Source organism: Canis lupus, chromosome 1 (genome assembly GCF_003254725.2).
Source record: "Canis lupus dingo isolate Sandy chromosome 1, ASM325472v2, whole genome shotgun sequence".
NCBI classification, from domain to species: Eukaryota; Metazoa; Chordata; class Mammalia; order Carnivora; family Canidae; genus Canis; species Canis lupus.
In genome coordinates, this window is record NC_064243.1 from 99,942,412 (window position 1) to 99,964,474 (window position 22,063).

General features: G+C 41.0%; 1 protein-coding gene across 2 annotated transcripts; it reads left to right on the forward strand.

Annotated features, from left to right (window-relative positions):
• The first annotated feature begins 3,117 nt into the window (after positions 1 to 3,117).
• On the forward strand, positions 3,118 to 20,431 carry ZNF329 (zinc finger protein 329). Of its 2 annotated transcripts, none has more exons than XM_035701944.2 (2): positions 3,118 to 3,421; positions 17,317 to 20,431. In XM_035701944.2, exon 2 carries the CDS (start codon positions 17,380 to 17,382, stop codon positions 18,943 to 18,945), a length of 1,566 nt encoding a protein of 521 aa, XP_035557837.1. In that variant the 5' UTR covers positions 3,118 to 3,421; positions 17,317 to 17,379; the 3' UTR covers positions 18,946 to 20,431. The 2 variants fall into 2 exon arrangements, with proteins under 2 accessions (XP_035557837.1, XP_025277081.2); XM_025421296.3 differs by having other exon boundaries at positions 3,119 to 3,352.
• Positions 20,432 to 22,063: the final 1,632 nt, after the last annotated feature.

Sequence of the window (22,063 nt, forward strand, 5' to 3'; positions counted from 1 at the left end):
AAATAAATGAAGCAAAAACTAGTAGAATTTAAAGAAAACTAGTTCCGTAATTATAGTTGGGGACTTTAATACTCTCTTCTCTGGCAGCCCTGGTGGCACAGCGGTTTAGTGCTGCCTGCAGCCCAGGGTTTGATCTTGGAGACCCTGGATCAAGTCCCATGTTGGGCTCCCTGCGTGGAGCCTACTTCTCCCTCTGCCTGTGCCTCTCTCTCTGTGTCTCTATGAATAAACAAATAAAATCATTAAAAAAAATACTCTTTTCTCTGTAATTAATAGAATAAGTAGTTGGAGATTGATAAGGGTATAGAGGACTCAAACAACACTGCCCACAAACTTCACCTCTCTCTCTGTGTCTCTCATGAATAAATAAATCTTTAAAAAACACAATATAGTCAAGATTTATTATTATTTTTAAAAATGTTTTATTTATTTATTCATGAGACACACACACAGAGAGGCAGAGACATAGACAGAGGGAGAAGCAAGCCCGATGTAGGACTCAATGCTGGGACTCCAGGATCATGCCCTAGGCTAAAGACATATGCTTAACCTCTGAGCCACCCAGATATCCCAAGAAAGAATTATTAAGATGTTTTCTTTTTTTTAAGATTTTATTTATTTATTCATAGAGATGCAGAGAGAGAGAGAGGCGCAGAGACACAGGCAGAGGGAGAAGCAGGCCCCACACAGAGAGCCAGACATGGGACTCGATCCAACGTCTCCAGGATCACGCCCTTGGCTACAGGCGGCTAAACCACTGCGCCACCAGGGCTGCCCTATTAAGATGTTTTCTGGTGCAACTTAGTAAGTTTGTTTAAGTAACACAGGGACAGGATTTGTGGGAAGATCTGTACTTTTGCTGTGTGAAGCTTGGTTATATGCATAGTGATCAAGAGGGAGGGGATGTGCATTCAATATTAGATCATAAATGTCTTCTTTTAATTTCTGCTCATAAACTACTTTTGCAAGGTTTCTCAATGTTTATCAATCAGTTCAATATTAACTATTGGTGTGATGTACAGGCAGTCACGAGACTATTTAGGAATGTAACAACCAGCACTTATTTGATCCTTATTGGAACTATGCAGGCTATAGGTCAGCCTTCTGGTCTAAAGGTGAACATTTTTCTGCTTCCATCCCTCATCAGGACTAGAGTTTTTTTTCCTATATTTTTATTTTAGAAGTAATTTTAATCTTACAAATGTTAATAAACAAAATTCAACCAAGTAGATTTGAACTCTGATTAACTTTATTAAAGGATCCATAAAATGGGCAGCATCCCATCTAGTAAGTAGAGAGGAGCTCAGAAAAAAGGATTATTGCAGGTGAGGTCACCTTCATTTTGAGATCAAAAGGGTCTTACTATATCTTACTAGGTGGATTCCCCTTCCTCTGAGGGATGAAGAGGGCCCAAGTGACAGATTACCTTTTTGGTACTGACCAGAAAATTCCTGACAACAGGTTAGGACTACATGTCTGAGGGAGACAGAGAGTACAGTTAATTTAGGTATTAAGTCCCGGTTTGGTGATGTGGCCTGAGTAATACAATTTTTGGCCTGTGGTTTTCTTTTTCTTTTTTAAAAAGATTTTATTGTTAAATAGTCTCTATACACAGCGGGGCTCAAACTCACAAACTCGAGATCAATCCTCCATCCAATGAGCCAGCCTGGTACCCCTATGGTTTTCTTAACATAGAAAAGCTGGAAAAATAATAGACTTCTGTAGATCTTTCACCAGTTTCCACTAATGTTACCATTTTAGGTAACCATGATATAGTTACCAAAACAAGGAAATTACCAGGGTGCTTGGGATGGCTTTAGTCAGAAAATCATGCAACTCTTGATCTTGGGGTTTTGAGTTCTAGCCCCAAGTTGGGTGTAGAGATTATTTAAAAAACAAAAACAAACAAACAAACAAAAAACTAGGAAACTACCGCTGGTTCACTGTTAACGACTGAAGTACAGACTTTACTTGAATTATTGTTTCCAAATGTCCATTTTTGTTCCAAGATCCCACATTGCATTTATTTGTGGTGTCTCAGTCTTATCTAATGTGTGACAATTCCTTAGTCTTTCCTTGTCTTTCATGACTTTGACACTTTAGCAGGATACTGGTCTGTTATTTTCTATAATGTTTGTCTGTTTCCCATGATTAGATTGAGATGGTGCATTTTTGACAAGAATTCCAGAAAAGTGATGGTGAGGATGGTGCCTGCTAGGTTTTTCCACTATCAAGCTACTGTTTTCCCCTTTATAATTAAAAAACATATTTGAGACATTCTTTGAGAATCATCTCATCATCCCTTCCCAGGCTCTGCTGGAGGATCCCAGCCTAGTAACCTGGGCCTTAAACGCTGCCTGGTCTATTTTGGGGGTCACATCATCTTCCCCAAAGTTAATGATGGATGATGGAGGTATGAGTATTATTGTTATTGGAATCATTTTATACACATACATACATAAAATTGACAAGCATTTCTTTTCAGAGCGTGTTTCCTAACTGCTTATTACTGATTTTTACGTTTTCCATAATGGATTCACTGATTTTTACTAATAATCTATCTAAAATCCTTACTTAGCTGTCTTTTTTTTAAGATTGAGAGAGAGAGAGAGAGAGAGAGAAGCTCCACGCAGGGAGCCCTATGCGGGACTCGATTCTGGGACTCCAATATCACGTCCCTGACCCAAGTCAGGCGCTACACCGCTGAGCCACCTAGGGATCCCCTAGCTGTCCTATTAATTCAAAATTGTGTAGCTTGTTTCAACTAAGTAATTATATTGTCAACGAATAACGAGGTGTAAATATCTTAAATTTTACGTATTTTTCACAGAAATAATAAATTATGGTATAGAATAATACCATATTTATTTATACCATAAATACATTTATACCATAATACCATATTTAAAATAATTCTAAAGCTATTTAAAGTAATTCAATATGGTATAAATAAAAATGAGGCTGTACAATAATGATGGCGTCGGATTAAAACCAAAGGAGAAAAATTCCTCGTGAGTCCGTATTGATATCAATAAATAATTGGGTGGATAAAGGGGGAATAGAGACAGCTCTTCCGGGCAACGTCCTCCGTCGACCCGCGCGGGTGACGTCAAGGCAGAGTGAGGTGTGGGCGCGGGACATGGACGTCTGAGGCTGGAACCCGCTCCAACCCCCGCCCAGACAGAGGGGCTACACCGCCGCTCAGCCCCAAAAGTCGGGGATCATCGGACCTGTCTGCACCGTCCGCGGCGGGGCGGAGCCCACAGGGACGCACACATCCGGGTCCCGGCGCGCGCACGCGCACCCGCTGCAAATGGCCGCCGCCTCTGGTCCAATCGCCTGCCCGCCAGAGGTGAGTGCCGCTGTGTCCTACGGACCCTGGAGCCTCAGTTTCCCTCAGGACAGTGATGTGTGTGTGTAGGTGGGTATGTGGAGCGCGGAAGGGGTCAGCCGGATGCTGGTGCGGCGTGGGCGGTGCGTCCGCGAGCGGATTTCATGAGAGGAGTGGGCGCGTCCGGCTCTCAGGGGCGCCGGTCGGCCCGGGGCACAGATGCCTCAGCGACCCAGGACGTAGTACCCCCCTTGGACATAGACGCCCCCCGCGAGTGAGGACGCCTCAGCTCCGTCCTTCGCGCCGCTCGGGGGTTCCGCGCCCGTGTCTGGCTGGTCGTTCCACTGGGACCATTTTGCTCCGGTCTTCTAGGTCCCCGGCCCTGCCGCTGGGGCGAATTCCGGGTCCACCCTATTCTGCCGAATAGTAATGGACCGCTGTCGGTGGGTCTCAGACTAGAGTGGCCGCGTGGCGCCGGGAAACTGCCATTTCCCACAGGTGGTAAGACCCCGCAGGTGGCAGATCCCTCGTTCTTCCCTCCACCTGCTAGCTGTAAAATCATCTATTTTCCCACCTGTTTTTTTAGTGGCCGTTTCATTTTCCTCTCCCTTGGTATAGTGGTTCTTTTTTTTCAACTCCTCTCCTGCTAATAGTTTATGGAAAAAATTTTCGTACATATAGGGGAGGCAATACTTGTGCGACCTTAAGCCTACCCGCTAACATTTGCTATACATGCTGCCTCTTATATATTTTCCTTCATCCTTTCAACCATACGTTAATCTTTTGAGGGGAACATTTAAGAAAGTTCCAGGTATTACGAAGCTCCCCCCTCAAACATCTCATTATTGCCCTTTGAAAAAATTTTTTTAAAGATTTTATTTATTCATGAGAGACAGAGGCAGAGACCTAGGCAGAGGGAGAAGCAGGGCCGCGCATGGAGCCTGATGCGGTACTCCATCCCAGGACCGCAGGACCCCGCCCTGAATCAAAGGCAGAGGCTAAACCGCTGAGCCACCCAGGCGTCCTGCTTTTTTAAATTTTTGAGGCAAAATTGACACAATGAAATGGGGAAATGCATAGATCTTCACTGTACCACTGGGAGAGTTTTTACAAGTACAACCCAATTCTTTATCAAAATTACCATCACCCCAGAAAAGTTTATTATCCTTTGCCAATAAAAAAAAAAGTTGGGGGGGGGGGTGTCTGGGTGGCTCAGTCCATTAAGCCACCAATTCTTGATTTGGGCTCAGGTCATGATTTCAGGGACCTGCTCATAGCAAGAAGAAAGCACCCAGGCTTTCTAGTTAGCTTGCCTACATGTGGAGCAGTAGGAGAAGGGGGAGGCTTGAAAACTAGTAGCAGTCATTCATCCAAATGGAGTCACACTTTATCACATTGGTAGTCAGGTGGGTGACTTTATTAGGACAGAGCTAAAGTTGGGAAACTATTTTTGTTAAAGAATGCATCACTTAAACAAGTAAACATTATCATAGGTGGTCCATAGAGATGGCAGGAACCATGTGGTTGGGGTTGGACAACTGAGGTCTGGTGCCACTGATGTCAAACATCCAGGCATCCAGCTCAAGTGAGCCCTCTGCCAGGTGGTCCAAACTGGGGATAAAGCCCTTCAGAGGTCAGTGCCTGGGAATAGAATTCTATATAAGTTTGGCACATCCCTATAAAACTGTTAACTTCTCTTGTGAAGTTCTAAGGTATCAGAAACATTCTAGGTGGTGTCTAAACTAGTGGTTCTGATCCCAGCCGACTCAACACTTTTTTTTTTAAGATTTGTTTATTCATTTTAGAGAGAGCATGAGCAGGAGGGGCAAAGGGAGAGAGAATCTCCAGCAAACTCCATGCATTGAGCTCGGAGCCCCAAGTAGGGCTGGTCTCATGACCCTGAGATCATGACCTGAGTTGAAACTAAGAATCAGATAATTAACCCGCTGTGACACCCAGGTGCCTCACCTCCTTAATTTTGTTTTTAAAACAGCTTTTTTGAGATACAATTCATATAGTATACAATTTATCCTTTAAGGTATACAATTCAGTGTTTTTTAGTATACTCCCTAGGTTGTGTATCTATCACTGCTATCAATTTAAAAATGTTTTCATCATCCCCCAAAACAAAATCTATACGCATTAGCAGTCACTCCTTATGTCTTTTATCCCTCCAAGCCTTAGGCAATCATTAGTCTACTTTTTGTCTCTACGCATTTGCCTTCTAGATATTTCATATAAATGGCCATATAAAATCCTTTTTGGGGGATTGTCTTTGACTTAGCATAATGTTTTCAAGGTTTGTTGTATAGTAGAGTAGCATCTATCAGTATCTAGCTCATTTTTATGGATGAGAAATGTTTCATTGTAAGGATATACCTCATTTTGTTTATCAGTTCATCAGTAGATGGGCATTTGAGTTGCTTCCGCTTTTTGTATATTACGAGTAATGCTTCTGTAGACATTCATGTGTGGGGTGTTTTTTGTTTTTTTTTTTTTGATGGACCTATGTTTTCATTTCTCTTGGATAAATAACTCCCTAGGAGTAGAACCGACTATAGCCATCCTTCTGGATGTGAAGTGGTATCTCTTTCTTTTTTTTAAGATTTTATTTTATTTTTTTTGATAAATTTTTTTAAATTTTTATTTATTTATGATAATCACACACAGAGAGAGAGGCAGAGACACAGGCAGAGGGAAAAGCAGGCTCCATGCACCGGGAGCCCGACGTGGGATTCGATCCCGGGTCTCCAGGATCGTGCCCTGGGCCAAAGGCAGGCGCTAAACCGCTGCGCCACTCAGGGATCTCTTAAGATTTTATTTATTCATAAGAGACAGAGAGAGAGAGAGAGAGAGAGAGGGGCAGAGAGGCAGAGACATAGGCAGAGAGGCAGAGACATAGGCAGAGGGAGAACCAGGCTCCATGCAGGGAGCCTGATGTGGGACTCAATCCCAGGACTCCAGGATCATGCCCTGAGCCGAAGGCAGATGCTTAACCGCTGAGCCAGCCAGGCGTCCCATGAAGTGGTATCTCAATGCGGTATTGATAGGCATTTTCCTAGTAATTAATGGTGGTGTGCATCTTTTCATTGTGCTTATTTGTCCATTTGTATATCTTTTTTTTGGAGAACTATCAATTCAGATCCTTTGCCCCTTTATTAAGTGAGTTACTGATCTTTTAAGTATTTTTAAAGGGTTTTATTTATTTGAAGAAAGAGCAGGAGCAGAGGGGAGAGGCAGAGGAAGAAGAGAAGCAGGTTCTCGACTGAGCAGGAAGCCCAATGGGGCTCTATCCCAGGGACCTGGAATCAGGACCTGAGCTAAAAGCAGGCATTCAAACGACTGAACCACTCAGGCACCCCTTGATCTTTTTAAATTATTATTTTTTTTTTAAACTTATTTATTCATGAGAGACATATATATATATAGAGAGAGAGAGACAGAGACACAGGAGGAGGGAGAAGCAGGCTCCATGCCGGGAACCCGACGCGGGACTCGACCCCAGGACCACGCTCTGGGCCAAAGGCAGGCGCCAAACCACTGAGCCACCCAGGGATCCCCTATCTTTTTTAATTATTGAGTTGAAAGATTTATTTATTCTTGGTACTTGACCTTAATAAGATATATGATTTGTAAGTATTTGATCCTATTCTGTGGAGTTTTTAATTTTTATTTTTTTTAATTTTTATTTTTTATTATTATTATTTTTAAAGATTTTATGTATTTATTCATAGACACAGAGAGAGAGAGGCAGAGACACAGGCAGAGGAAGAGAAGCAGGCTCCATGCATGGAGCCTGATGCGGGACTCGATCCTAGGTCTCCAGGATCACACCCCACGCTGCAGGTGGCGCCAAACCGCTGCGCCATCAGGGCTGCCCTAATTTTTATTTTTTTAAAGATTTATTTATTTATTCATGAAAGACACACAGAGGCAGAGACACAGGCAGAGGGAGAAGCAGGCTCCCCGCAGGGAACCCGATGTGGGACTCGATCCCAGGATCACGACCTGAGCCAAAGGCAGACGCTCAATCTCTGAGCCGCCCAGGCATTCCACTGTGGAGTTTTTTTTTTAAGTTTTACTTATTTAAATAATGTCTACACCCCACATGGGGCTTGAACTCCTGATCCTGAGATTAAGAGTTGCATGCTTTTCCAACTGAGCCATCCAGGAGCCTCTCTGAGGGTTGAGTTATTGTTTTTTCCTTTTTCACTTTCCTATTGAAATTCTTTAAAGCACAAATGTTTTAATTTTGATTAGTCAATTTTATCTACTTTTTTTGGTCACTTGTACTTTTGTGTTGTACCCATTTGTGAAAATCTGTACTTGTTTTTCTTTTCTTTTTTTTTTTTTTGTACTTGTTTTTCTTTTTTTTTTTTTATTAAATTTTTTTTTTTTTTATGATAGTTACAGAGAGAGAGAGAGAGAGGCAGAGACACAGGCAGAGGGAGAAGCAGGCTCCATGCACCCGGAGCCCAATGTGGGATTCGATCCCGGGTCTCCAGGATCGCACCCTGGGCCAAAGGCAGGCGCCAAACCGCTGCGCCACCCAGGGATCCCTGTACTTGTTTTTCTTTTAAGAATTTTATGATTTCAGAGATGCCTGGGTGGCTCAGCGGTTGAGTGTCTGCCTTTGGCTCAGGGTGTGATCCTAGAGTTCCGGGATTGAGTCCCACATTGGGCTCCCTACATGGAGTCTGCTTCTCACTCTGCCTATGTCTCTGCCTCCCTCTCTGTCTCTCATGAATAAATACATAAAATCTATATATATATAAAAAGAATTTCATGATTTCAGCTTTCATATTTAGGCCTGTGATCTATTTTGAGTTAATTTTTGTGTAATGCTCACTTTTTGTGAATAGTCATTTGCAGTGTGTCTTTTGCCATCCTGGAGTAGCTATTAAAGGAATTTTAAGATAATGTTATATATCCATGTAATTTTAAAATACTAAAGTCTTATGTGCATATAAAGAATCAATAAAAGTATTTATTTCTGGATTTTTTTTTAAATTTTTTTATTTATTTATGATAGTCACAGAGAGAGAGAGAGGTAGAGACACAGGCAGAGGGAGAAGCAGGCTCCATGCACCCAGAGCCCGACGTGGGATTCGATCCCGGATCTCCGGGATCGCGCCCTGGGCCAAAGGCAGGCGCCAAACCACTGCGCCACCCAGGGATCCCTATTTCTGGATTTAAATGCTTGGGTACAATGCCTTAGAAGATATAGGAAGCAGTCCAGTGCTGATGGTTTGAATTATAGGATAGTAAGAAGTTACTGTCTTCAGTGAAACTGAATGAGGTGAGGTATGGGTGGATGCTTTTGGAACAATGAGTGCTGGGGAAGTGGACACAGACCAGGTGTATTAAGTAGAAAGGAGAGAAAGTATTTTGGTGGAAGCAGGTTTTAAGTGCTTATGCAGTAAGGCAACCCAGGCTGTTTAGATGAGCTGGGACATAGTCATAGGGAAAGGATCAGTCACCCCTTGTGATATGACCTGGAACAACATCAGGACAATTTATTACAGAAAACAGTTCTTCAGACCTGACATCTCAGCCCATGCTGGGGTAACATGTAAAAATAGACTTGGAGACCACCTTCTTAGATGGCCATGGGGAAGAGAAGGACAGACTGGGGAAAATTGGTAATACTGGGGCTTCAGACAAGTAGTATGGTGAACATCTGAGGACAGGGTCAGAAGAATAGTGGGGGAGAAATAGGGAACCCCCAAAATATGTGAATGGCATCAAGGTGAATTTTTTACAGCATAAATTTTGTATTGTACTTCTAAAAGTGGTAGTACATAAGGAAGTAAGGAAGGAAATAATCTGAGATATTTTATTTTACTTATTTATTTTTTTAAAGGTTTTATTTATGTATATGAGAGAGCATGAGCATGGTGAGGGGCAGAGGGAGAAGCAGACCTCCTGCTGAGCAGGGAGCCTGATGCAGGGCTCAGTCCTGGGACTCCATCTAAGAACTCCAAGATCATGACCCAAGCCAAAGGCAGACACTTAACTAAGTGAGCCGACCAAGTGCCCCTTGTGTTTGTTTTTTAAAGTTTTATTTGTGTATGTATGTATTATTTTTAAGTTTTATTTATTTATTTATGTATTTATTTAAATACATATTTACATATATATTTATGTAATCTTTATACCCAGTGTGGGGCTTAAAGTCACAAACCCAAAATCAAGCAAGAGTCATAGGCTTTTCTGACTGAGCCAGCAAGTGCTGCAATCTGAGTTTTTTTTTTTTTAAGATTTTATTTATTTATTTATTCATGAGAGACAGAGAGAGAGAGAGAGAGAGAGAGGCAGAGACACATGAAGAGGGAGAAGCAGGCTCCATGCAGGGAGCCCGACGTGGGTGGGACTTGATCCCAGGTCTCCAGGATCACACCCTGGGCCAAAGGCAGCACTAAACCGCTGAGCCACCAGGGCTGCCCTAATCTGAGATGTTTTTAAAATAACCTTAATTAGTAAAATTCAATGTGATACCTTTGTTAAATTCCCTAATATTATTTCCCCCAAAGTCTCACTATGGCCCTCAGGCACTCATTGACTGAAGATATAGTTGGAATGACCAGTTTTTGTGAAGGAGATGCAAAATAGGGAATGAGTCCATAAATCCAGGGCAGTATCCTGATTTCTTTTTAGCTTTCTCTCCCTCTCTCTCTTTTTAAAGATTTATTTATTTATTCATGAGAGACACAGAAAGAGAGAGAGAGAGAGGCAGAGACATAAGCAGAGGAAGAAGCAGTCTCCCTTCAGGGAGTCCAATGTGGGACTTGATCATGGATCCTGGGATCACACCCTGTGCCGAAGGCAGATGCTCAACCTCTGAGCCACCCAGGCATCCCTCTTTTTAGCTTTCTTCTAAATGAAGGCACCTTTTCCTTAATGTCTTGTAACACATAAAGTATTATTCTGTTCTGAGATACCCCAAGTAGTATGATGCAGGGACTTTGGTCCATGGGGTGGTCAAGCATCATGTGGTGGTCCTGAGCATGGAAGCAAATTTATATCCCCAGCCCAGGCCCATCAAATGCCAGCATTCTCCACTGCCTGCATCTTTGTGACAACCTAACACCTCCACAGATTTCCACATGCTCTGAGGAAGTACTACCAAGGTCAAGAGCTCTGGTTCAGGCTGGAAGAGACTTGTCCCCTTCTAGGGGACACATGTATGCTTAGCATCACTGGCATCATTCTTGAAGGTGTAAATTTACTTATTAGAGGTTTATTGAGGTAAAATACCATACGATTCATTCAAAGTGGTTTTTAGTATATTTACAAAGCTGTGTAACCATCACCACTGTGTAATTCCAAAATGTTTTCATTAGGCCAACAAGAAACCCCATACCCATTAGTAATCATTCCACCTTTTTTCCCAGTTGCTGGCAACCACTAATTTCTGTCTGTATGGAATTGCCAGTTCTGGACATTTCATATAAATGAGATCATATAATACGTAGTCTTTTGGGTCAGAGTTCTTCAACTGAGCACAATGTTTTTAAGGTTCAGCTATGTTGTTGTAGGATGTATTAGTGATTCATTCCTTCTTGTGGCTGAAGAATATCTCATTGTGTGGATTTCTGCATTTTGTTTAGCTGTTCCTCAGTTGAAGGACATTTATCTGAATTTCCACTTTTTGTTTGTCATGAATAGTGCTACTGTGAACTTGTAATTCAAATATAAGTTTATGTGTGGACTTATGTTTGCATTTTTCTTGAGTAGATATCTAGGAGTAGAGTTGCTGGGTCATGTAACTCTATGCTTAACTTTTTGAATTTTTATTTTATTTTATTTTATTTATTCATGAGAGACCCCTAAGCTACCCAGGCATCCCTATGTTTAACTTTTTAAAATTACTTTTTAAAGGATCCCTGAGTGGCTCAGCGGTTGAGCGCCTGCCTTTGGCCCAGGGCGTGATCCTGGAGTCCCTGGATATCGAGTCCCACATCGGGCTCCCTGCATGGAGCCTGCTTCTCCCTCTACCTGTGTCTCTGGCCTCTCTCTCTCTCTCTCGTCTCTCATGAATAAATAAAATCTTTTTTAAAAAATTACTTTTTAATTACTTATATTAGAGAGAGGGGTTGGAGAGAAGAGGAAGGAACTGGAAAGGGAGAGAATCCTAAGCAGATCCATGTGGAGCCAGATGAGGGGCTTGATCCCATGACCCTGAGATCATGACCTGAGCTGAAACCAAGAGTCACTTGCTCAACTGACTGAGCCAGCCAGACGCCCCATTATTGTCTTTTTTTTTTTTTTTTTAATGTGGCCACACTCCTGGGTATGAAGTGGTATCTCACTATGGTTTTGATTAGCATTTCCCTAATGACAGTGAAGTTGAGTATCTTTTCATGTGCTTTTTGGCCATCTGTATCTTTTTTGTGGATAAATGTCTACTCACATCCGTTGCCTGTTTTTAAAATTTGGTTTGTTTTGTTAATTGAGTTGTAAGAGTTTTTTTATATCTTCTACATATATGATCTTTACTAGATGTATACTTTGTAAATATTTTCTCCCATTGATGGGTTGTCATTTCACTTTCTTAGTGGTGTCTCTTATTGCAATAAAGAAAATGTCTATTATAAATTGACTAGATATTCCCTTTACTCCTCAAGGCCCATTCTCCATATCCCCGAGACAGTCATGATCACAGCTTTGGTAAGTGTCTTGGCAGGGCATTACTTCCAGAATATTTATGTGCCTAAAAAATTTCCCCAAGTGGTATCATACATATATACATACATACATACATACATACATACATATATATATATACATGTATGTGCCTGCCTGTCTCTCTGTGTCTCTGTGTCTCTCATGTATGTATACATATATACACATATATACAGATATATATGTGTATGTGTGTATATGTATATGTCTGACTCCTTTCTTTTAAGTCCACACATACATCCTTCCCCTACAGACCTAAAAGAAGGTGCTCTCTATCTCTGATGTTCACAGTATAACCACAGGCCATCCAGGCCCCAGTGTACTCCAAAGGCCCAGTACGGGAAACATGCAGTGTGGTGGCAGGGCAGCCTCAGGAGGCCTTTTCTGTAGGTGAGGAACTCATAACATTCAGGACATCTTGGGACCTGGTCCTCCAGACCAACTAGCCCAACTCCACATCACTGTTGAATGCTGTGATGTAGCAGGCTTCTGGGATGTTGGTCTTGGCTTCAAAGTGAACAAATCTGATGTTTTTGCATTGGGTATGATGTTTACCTTGATTCCTTGTGTCCCTGATTGTTAAGAATGTTCATCAAGAGTTGGAGCTTTCCTTTTTGAATTTATTGATAGAGTTAAAGGGGTCTACTACCTGAATCTGAGAGCATTTTGATCATGAGTCTGGATGAGATTTCCTCAAATTAACTTTCTTACTTTACTGAGATAGGATATAGGGGATTGTTTTCTATTTCTTTCTGAAAATATAGGGAGTTGAGTCAGTAGACATTCTAATGTTTCACAGTCCTTGCATTCTTAGGATAAATCCAATGTTGCCATTTTGGTAACTTTCTGTTTCTTAGTTAAATCCCTCTTTCATGACTGATATCACTAATGTGTGCCTTCTCTTTTTTGGATACTCTTGGCCAAAGTATGTCTATTTCATTAATCTTTTCCTTTTTTTTTTTAGTTGAAGTTAGATTTGCCAACCTATAACACCCAGTGCTCATCTCATTAAGTGCCCTCCTAAGTGTCATTAATCTTTTTAAATAACAGACTTGGTTTTCTTTCTCTTCTTGGATGTTCTTTATTTTGTTTCTTTAATTCCTGCTATTACCTTTATTATCACTATCCTTCTACTTCCTGTTTGTTTATTCCTTTGTTTTTTCCTTTAAGTCTTAAATGGAACTCAATAACCTTCAGTCTTTTTTTAACACCAGCATTAAAGGCCAGCATTTTTGGAGGAACTGTTAGTCTCACCCCCATTTGCACATGTTCTGAGATCTACCATTTCCATTGTTCAGTTTGCTTCTTGGTGTTTTCTAATTTCTATTGATATTTCTCTTTGAGCTGTGAATTCCTGAGGGAAAAAGAAGGTTTTGTTTTCCAGATAAATAGAAGTTTGTTTTACTTAATGTTTTTCTGGTACTTGATTTTCTTTCTGCTACTGGTTCTTAACTTGACCACATTTTTAGTTAAGAGGCTATGGTCTGGTCTTGGTTGAACTTGTTCTTTGGCCTGGTTTATTGTCAGTTAGCAAATGTTCCACCAGCACTCAGAAAGCATTTTCTGGCTCTAATTATTGTTGAATGGTTCTTCATCCAACTGTCGGAACAGACTAGCTAATTACATTCTCTCCTGCTTATCTCTATCAAGTTTCTCTGAATTTTCATTTCTGAAAGAAGTTCCTTAAAACTTTTATATAGTTGAATTTGCTAGTTTTGATTAACATTCCTTGTTGACTTTGTTCTGTTCTGAGGCATGCTGTTAATATAGACATTTTTGCCATTGTTCTTTTGCCCTCTTACCATATTTGAAGTTTATCATTTCTTGGCAAAGAACCGTAAAATATTGGGCTAGCTTTTGTCTGTTCCAAACTTTTGCTTTCATCTTCTATGTCCTTTTGCTTTCGGTGTGTCTGTTGCATACACATTGTCTTAGTGCACTCTGAGACTGCATCTTTATCTGGCCCATCAATGCTATTTACATTTATTGTTTTTGATGACATCTTGTTTTGTACATTGTGTTTAATCTGTTTTTTTTTTCTCTGCTTTCCCCATTACCACCTTCTGAATTAATCTGATATTCTTTTCTTTATTATTCTCTTACTACAACAGGGTTGTTCTGCCTCAGCACTATTGACACTTGGGACTAGGCCATTCTGTGTTTTCAGACTGTCTTATGTATTAAGTGTTTAGGGGATGCCTGGGTGGCTCCGAGGTTGGGCGTCTGCCTTCGGCCCAGGGCGTGATCCTGGAGTCCCACATCAAGCTCCCTGCACAGAGCCTGCTTCTCTCTCTGCCTGTCTCTCTGTGTCTCTGTGTCTCTCATGAATAAATAAATAAATAAATTTTTTTAAAAAGAAAGGTGTTTAGTAGCATCCCTGGCTTCTACTTCCTAAATACCTGTAGCATCTGCCCCCCATTCATGACAACCAAAAACATTTTCAGACATTGTCATATGTCCTTTGGGGGTAACACTGATTGAAAACGACTGCACTGTGGGTTTGGAAGTTTTACATTATATTTATTCTTTTATTCTGACTTGAGTAGAAATAATGTGAATTATGAGCAATGGAAGGATATCAGGACACTTAATTTTGTTATGCCTTTCCCATCAAAAACCCACTGCCATTTGAAATTTTAGTCCGAAAAAAAAATTTTTAGTCCGTCCTGTTTTTAACTCCAAGTCATTGTTATTGCTGCATTTTATATGATGGTGTATCATTTTATATGCTGAATTTGATTTTAATACATGTTCATTTCCATTTTTTTCCATTCCTTCTGTGTTTTTTTCATGAAGAACACATTTTTCTAATTCTTTTGGCTAGTGTCCTTGGAGATAAACTCTTTGGTTTTTTTAAAGCTGTCTTTGTCTTATTACTCTTGAGCAATAGTGTATCTGAGAATTTTTCCCCCTTGGCGCTTTTAAAGTTACCTCCCATTACTTTCTGGTTTCTATTTTTGCTATCAAGTGGTCTGTCATGGTGATTTTTACTCCTTCACCAGTGTTCTGTCTTCTCTCTGCTAGTCTTTAAGACTGTCTCCTTAGGTATAGATTGATATATTGTTTATGCTTGGGATTCATGTTTTCTGAGTCTGAAATGCCTACAAGTGGAATTGCTTGCTGGTAGGAAGGAAGTGTCCATTTTACGTTTTGATGGCTGTTACTATATTACCCTGCTGGTGGACTGACCACTTTACATGCCCACCAACACTCTTCTCCCATGAGATGCCTAAGCTTTATATTTTCACTCATATGAAAAGTGTACATTTTGTCTTAAAGTTTCAGTTTGTGATTGTCTAAATGATGGTGAGAATGAGCAGATAGTCATGTTTTCAGGAAATTTATATTTTCTATGAAGTGCCTTTTTGTGTCTCCATGCCCCGTTTTTTGTGCTATTCTGTAAGAATTCTTTATGATCGTGGACACTATTCCTTTGTCTCTTACATTTTATAATCTTCATTTGCCACTTAGGTTTTGACTCTTACAGTTTTTCTGTTGTATGGAAATTTAAAATGTTGGTATTAAATTTGTTAGTCCTCATCTGTATGATTTTTGTTGATCATGAAGGTGTCCTACATAATTTAAACTTTGATTTAATGTTGGGATTTTTCCTCTAGAGTTCTTTAAAAGAGATTTCTTCCCAAGTTAAGGATCTAATTTCATTTTGCTCAAAAGAAATGAGCAGGATGCCTGGGTGGCTCAGTGGTTGAGCATTTGCTTTTGGCTCAGGACATCATCCCAGAGTCCCAGGATCAGTTCCCCCCAGTGGGCTCCTTGCATGGAACCTGCTTCTCCCTCTGCCTGTGTCTCTGCCTCTCTGTGTGTGTGTCACTCACTCATGAATAAATAAATAACCTTTAAAAAGAAAAGAAATGAGGAGCAAGTTGTCTTGATATCATGAAGTCAAAGGGGTGGAAGGTGGTTAGAGGAAGATCAATAATGGTGGAGACACTGGCAGCCACTTAGAGAATGATGTTCATTTCTCAGGTCAGAGCCAGCATCAGACATGATCTAGTTTTCATAATAACCCTGCAGAGTGATCATTGACAGATCTAGGACTTTCAGAACTTCTGGGTCATTGAGCTTTTGCTTTGTCTCATCCACAAAGACATAACCGACCACAATGCTGGGGTGAAAACTGCTCATTCTGCACTATCATAAGCATACAGTAAAGTTGGGGCTTTGAAAATGTGTATTGATTGTTGGTATCAGCAGTGGGTAGTAGGGGCAAGCACACAATAGCCAAAATGGTGTTCCAGTATGAACACTGATACCTGGCCTCTGGTCTCCTATAGCTCAGTTTCATTCTTTTGGTGATACTTGTCTCCACTGTTTCTCCTCCTTGTTCTCTAGAAGGGTGAAAATGCTATGTGGCTCTTTGCGCCTGTTCTTGGCTCCATCCTTTGACTCTCACTTTATCTTCACCTTATAACAGAGATTAATTTGAAAAAGTAAAAATACCCATAAATGTAAATTGGTGCAGCCACTGTGATAAACAGTATGGAAGTTCCTCAAAAAATTAAAAATAAAAATACCATATGATCTAGTAATTCCACTACTATTTACCCCCCAAAAGGAGAGAAAACACTGAATACAAAAAGATATATGTCCCCCTGTTCATTGCAGCATTATTTATAATAGCCAAGATATGGAAGCAACCCAAGCACCCATTGACAGATGAGTGTGGTATGTATATACAATGGAATATTACTGAGCCATAAAAAGGAATGAGATTTTTGCCATTTGCTACAACCTGGATGGATCTAGAGGGTATTATGCTAAGTGAAATAAGTCAAGCAGAGAAAGACAGATACCATATGACTTCACTTATATGGGGGAATCTAAAAAAACTAATAAACAATCAAAAAGTAGAAACAGCTCATAAATGCGGAGATCAAACTGATGGTTGCCAGAAGAGAGAGGTTGGGTGATGGGCAAAATGGATGAAAGGGAGAGGGAGATACAGGCTTCCAGCTATGGAATGAATAAGTCATGAGGATTAAAGGTACATTATAGGGAATATAGTCAGTGATATTGTAATAGTGTTATATGATGACAGATGGTGGCTATGCTTGTACTGAGCATAGCATAACATATAGACTTGTGAAATCTCTATGTTGTACACCTGAAACTAATGTATCATTGTGTGTCAAATATACTTCAATAAAAATATAAGCTGGGGAAAATTAATTAAAAAATAAAAATGTGGATCCACACATCTGCTCTGTCATCATTTTTATTCCTCTTCGAGATACAGCTTTATGTACTTAAGTCTATCTTTTTCATTCTTTGCTTTTCAGCTTGAGAGATGAGATTGAAAATGACAGAATATTCCTGAGGAAGAACCATCCTGTGACGTGGACATGGAAGGATTTATGAGAGAAGGATCCCATCTATCCATTCTAGGTGAAAATTGGGACTGTAAGAACCGGGAGGGACATTTGAGGCAATTACCTTTAATTCAGGAGAAGCCAGGGGCTCAGGAAGCAATTTGTGAATATTCTGGACTTGGAGAACATTTGAGTGCAAGCTCAGACCTTCTGTCATCTAAGCGAATACCTACAAATGGTTTTCATCTATGTGACTCAGATATTAAAAGTTTGGATTGTGATGCAGCTTTACACAGTTGTCAGAAAAATTATGTAGCTAAGAGAAATAGTGACAGTGACACATGTGGAAAAGCTTTCAACCATTCTGTGGAAGTTTTTCAACTTGGAAGAGATCAAACGAGAGAGAAAACCTTTAAATACCCTGAAAGTGTTAAATCTTTCAATCATTTTACTACTCTTAGTGAACAAAAAATAGTGAAAAGAGGGAAGAAACTGTATGAAGGTAAGGACTTTGGGGACATCTTTACCTTGAGTTCATCTCTTAATGAAAACAGGAGGAATCACCTTGGAGAGAAACTATATAAATGCACTGAATGTGGCAAATGCTTCAAACGGAACTCTTCTCTTGTTTTGCATCACCGAACTCACACTGGAGAGAAACCTTACACCTGTAATGAATGTGGAAAATCGTTTTCCAAGAACTATAACCTAATTGTGCATCAAAGAATCCATACAGGAGAGAAGCCCTATAAATGCAATAAATGTGGGAAAGCCTTCAGTGATGGGTCAGCTCTCACACAACACCAGAGAATTCACACTGGGGAGAAACCTTATGAATGTCTAGAATGTGGGAAAACGTTCAACCGAAATTCATCTCTGATTTTGCATCAAAGAACTCATACAGGAGAAAAACCATATCGATGTAATGAGTGTGGGAAACCTTTCACCGACATTTCCCATCTCACTGTGCATCTCAGAATCCACACTGGGGAGAAGCCCTATGAGTGTAGCAAATGTGGAAAGGCTTTCCGGGATGGCTCATACCTTACCCAGCATGAGAGGACTCACACTGGAGAGAAGCCCTTTGAATGTGTGGAGTGTGGAAAGTCATTCAACCGAAACTCTCACCTCATTGTACATCAAAAAATCCACTCTGGGGAGAAACCCTATGAATGTAAAGAGTGTGGGAAAACGTTCATTGAAAGTGCTTACCTCATCCGGCACCAGAGGATTCATACTGGTGAGAAGCCCTATGGCTGTAACCAGTGTCAGAAACTTTTCAGGAACATTGCTGGCCTCATCCGGCACCAGAGGACTCATACTGGTGAGAAGCCCTATGAGTGTAATCAGTGTGGCAAAGCTTTCAGGGACAGCTCCTGTCTGACAAAGCACCAGCGAATTCACACAAAGGAGACCCCATACCAGTGTCCTGAATGTGGAAAGTCCTTCAAGCAGAACTCTCACCTGGCGGTACATCAGAGACTCCACAGCAGGGAGGGTCCCAGCCAGTGTCCTCAGTGTGGAAAAACATTCAGAAGGAGCTCGTCCCTCATCCGACATCAAAGAATGCACTCTGGAGAGCAATCCATGGAAACATAATGAATGTGAGCCACATTCGTCTCCTGGCTTGTTCTCAAAAAGCTGTGTGAAGGAGGATTGCTTTCAGGGATGACTTTTCCTTGTCCACAGAAAAGAATTCTTTAAGCTATCCAGTGAATTGATGAATATAAGGCATTCCTTAGCCATACTATTAAATCTCTACATTAAGGAACTCCTGGAGAAAACAGGATGGTAATAAATGTGGAGTAGGCTTCAGGAATGATGCAGCCAGTACCAAATGTAATAGCGTACACACTGGAATAAAATCTGTGAATGTCAAGAAGATACTTCCCTGTAGATGCATCAGAGTGTTTAACCAGGAAAGACCCTGTGAATGTGTTTAGTAAGTAATTGATATGTGAAATCCTTTAATAAGGAATGTCTGCCTTGTATATAAGCAAACTCTTAATTAGGATCAAGTGTAATCATTGAGAAAAGCTTTTGTCAGCTCTTACTGTCTACTCTGTATCAATGAAGACTCCTGGTGATAGACCACACACAATGCTCCATCCCATGGCAACCACAGAATTGTAGTTAGATTTTGCTGTTTGTATGTATGTCTATGTTACAATCGTATCAGATGCTGAGGACTTGTTTCAAAAGGGGCAACTGGATGAAGACGGTTGTGAATGAACGATGTAATTGTCCCAGTTAAGACTGAAGCAGGTTCGCACTAAGATGGAAAGGACTGCTGTTGAGAAATGTGATGCATTGCTTTAGTTGTGGAAAAAATAATGAGTTTCTCTGTTTCTGTATTCACCCTCCCCTGTTGTTCATCTAGGATACTTCTTTTGTTCTATGCAGTCATGCTGAGCCATAATTATGAAAGTGTTATTACCACTTGAAAATGCTTATAATACGGCAGACAATAACAACAATTAAAGAGGCATAAAATAGAAGATTTGCTGTTATTACAGCCATGTAAAAGTATGTGCTCATATGGATGTAGACTAGACATTGGTCTTGGGGAAGTAAACATGGTTTTCTTAGGGGCCTACAATTGCATATGATTTTTTTCTCTGTTGTAAACCATACATTGTTGCTATAGTAATTTGATAAGGAATAGAAAGAGGAAGCCAGAAGGAGACAAACCTTGGGTTTCTTTGGACTGGTTGTTTTTGTTTTTGTTTTTTGTTTTTTTGACCAGAAGGATCAGGGTCATAGGGCAACTGTAAGCACAGACGGGGAGCATCCAGGAAGAAGTTTCTCAAGTTGAGAGGATTCCATGGCCCAGAGCATAAGAATAATTTTCTTCTTTGGGATTTGGAGGTATCATTGATAGGAGAGGACGGGCCTCAGAAAGTGAGGAGTAGGAGGCTACAGAGAAAGGTCTTGGATGATCTGGAAACATCTCACCTATGGAAATACAGAGCTGGCCAAGTGAGAGCTGCTCAAGCTGACTGGCATAGCCTCAAAGCCCTGGGAGTGGCTCCCCTTGAGAGTCTGTGAATAAAGGCTGTGAGACAATAAATTTGTGTTGTTTTAAGCTGCTGAGTTTGTGATAATTTGTTATGGCAGCAGTAAAAAACTAACACAAGCATTATAGAAAACTAGGGATCCCTAGGTGGCGTAGCGGTTTGGCGCCTGCCTTTGGCCCAGGGCGCGATCCTGGAGACCCGGGATCGAATCCCACATCGGGCTCCCGGTGTGTGGAGCCTGCTTCTCCCTCTGCCTATGTCTCTGCCTCTCTCTCACTCTCTCTCTGTGACTATCATAAATAAATAAAAATTAAAAAAAAACCTTCTAAAAAAAAAAAAAAAGAAAAAAGAAAACTTTCCCTGCCCTTTTTCTCCTCTTGTGCTCTTTTGGCTTGCTTCTTCCTTTGACTCTAGCAGAGCTGCTGCCAATTCATACTTCCATAGGGAAGTGACCTTAGGAAATGGACCTTCTTGGGGCAGTGTAGAAGGAAAACTTTATTTGCTGGGTGCTGGGCTTCACCTACTGTAGGTCTAACAACTGAAATTGTGAGGCTGATGGACCGTGAGGAGTCTGGTGATCGCCCCTTAAAAGCCTAGCCTGACAATGGCCAGTACAACTAGTTTTAACCATATGTGCAGACCCAAGACCTCCTTCATCCCTTCACAGGCTGAGTTGAAATTCTTCATTAAAACAACAATCAGGAACTCCTTTTGGAAGGCTAAATAATGGTCCCCAGTTCCTGAAGTGTGGAGATGAACCTGGGTTATCTGGTGGAGTAGTGTCATCGCAGTCATCCTTACAGGGTCACAGTCAGAGAAGAGATGATGGAACCAGAAGTTAGAATGATGTATTTGAAGATGGAGAGGTGCCATGAGGCAAGGAATGTGGAAGCTGGTATAGGCAAGGAGACTGATTCTTACCCTACAGCCTCCAGAAGGACCTAGCCCTGCTGACATCTTGTTAGCCTGGTGAAAGCGATTTTGGACTTCAGATTTCCAGAACCGTAAGGGAATAAATGTGTGTATTTTTAAGGTACAAAGCTTATGGTAACTTGTTATAGCTGCCATAGGAAACTGAGATACTCTCTAGTTCTTTTTTTTTTTTTTTATAGACATATATTTTTTTAAGATTTTATTTATTTATTCATGAGAGACACAGAGAGAGAGGCAGAGACACAGGCAGAGGGAGAAGCAGGCTCCATGCAGGGAACCCGACATGGGACTCGATCCCGGGTCTCCAGGATCGGGACCTGGGCTCAAGGCGGTGCTAAACCACTGAGCCACCCAGACTGCCCTCCTTTCTAGTTCTCATGGATCTTTAACTTTCCTTGCTCCTGTTTGGTGAGATATTATTCAATGTGTGTTTTCTTTTCAGCAAGTTAATAAATAAGGATTGAAAAGACAAAAACAAGAAAAAGACAAAAAAACCTCTGGTAGTCTCTGTCTACTTTGAGAGTAGGTATGGCTTACTCAGCCAGGTGCCCCTTGGTCATTCACACAGCCCTGATTGTCAGAGCTAGTCTGGAAAACTAAGTCCTATTAAGGAACAGACATTCTTTAGTGAAAGGAAATTTCAGAAAAGTTCAGGAAAAGATCCCCTTCACTTCTACTTACACCTTCTGTGCCCTAGGTTAGCTGAGGGGAAAGGCACCTTTTAGCATCCTAAAAAGAAGTCCATAGCCTACGTGTGGGAAGTCCAG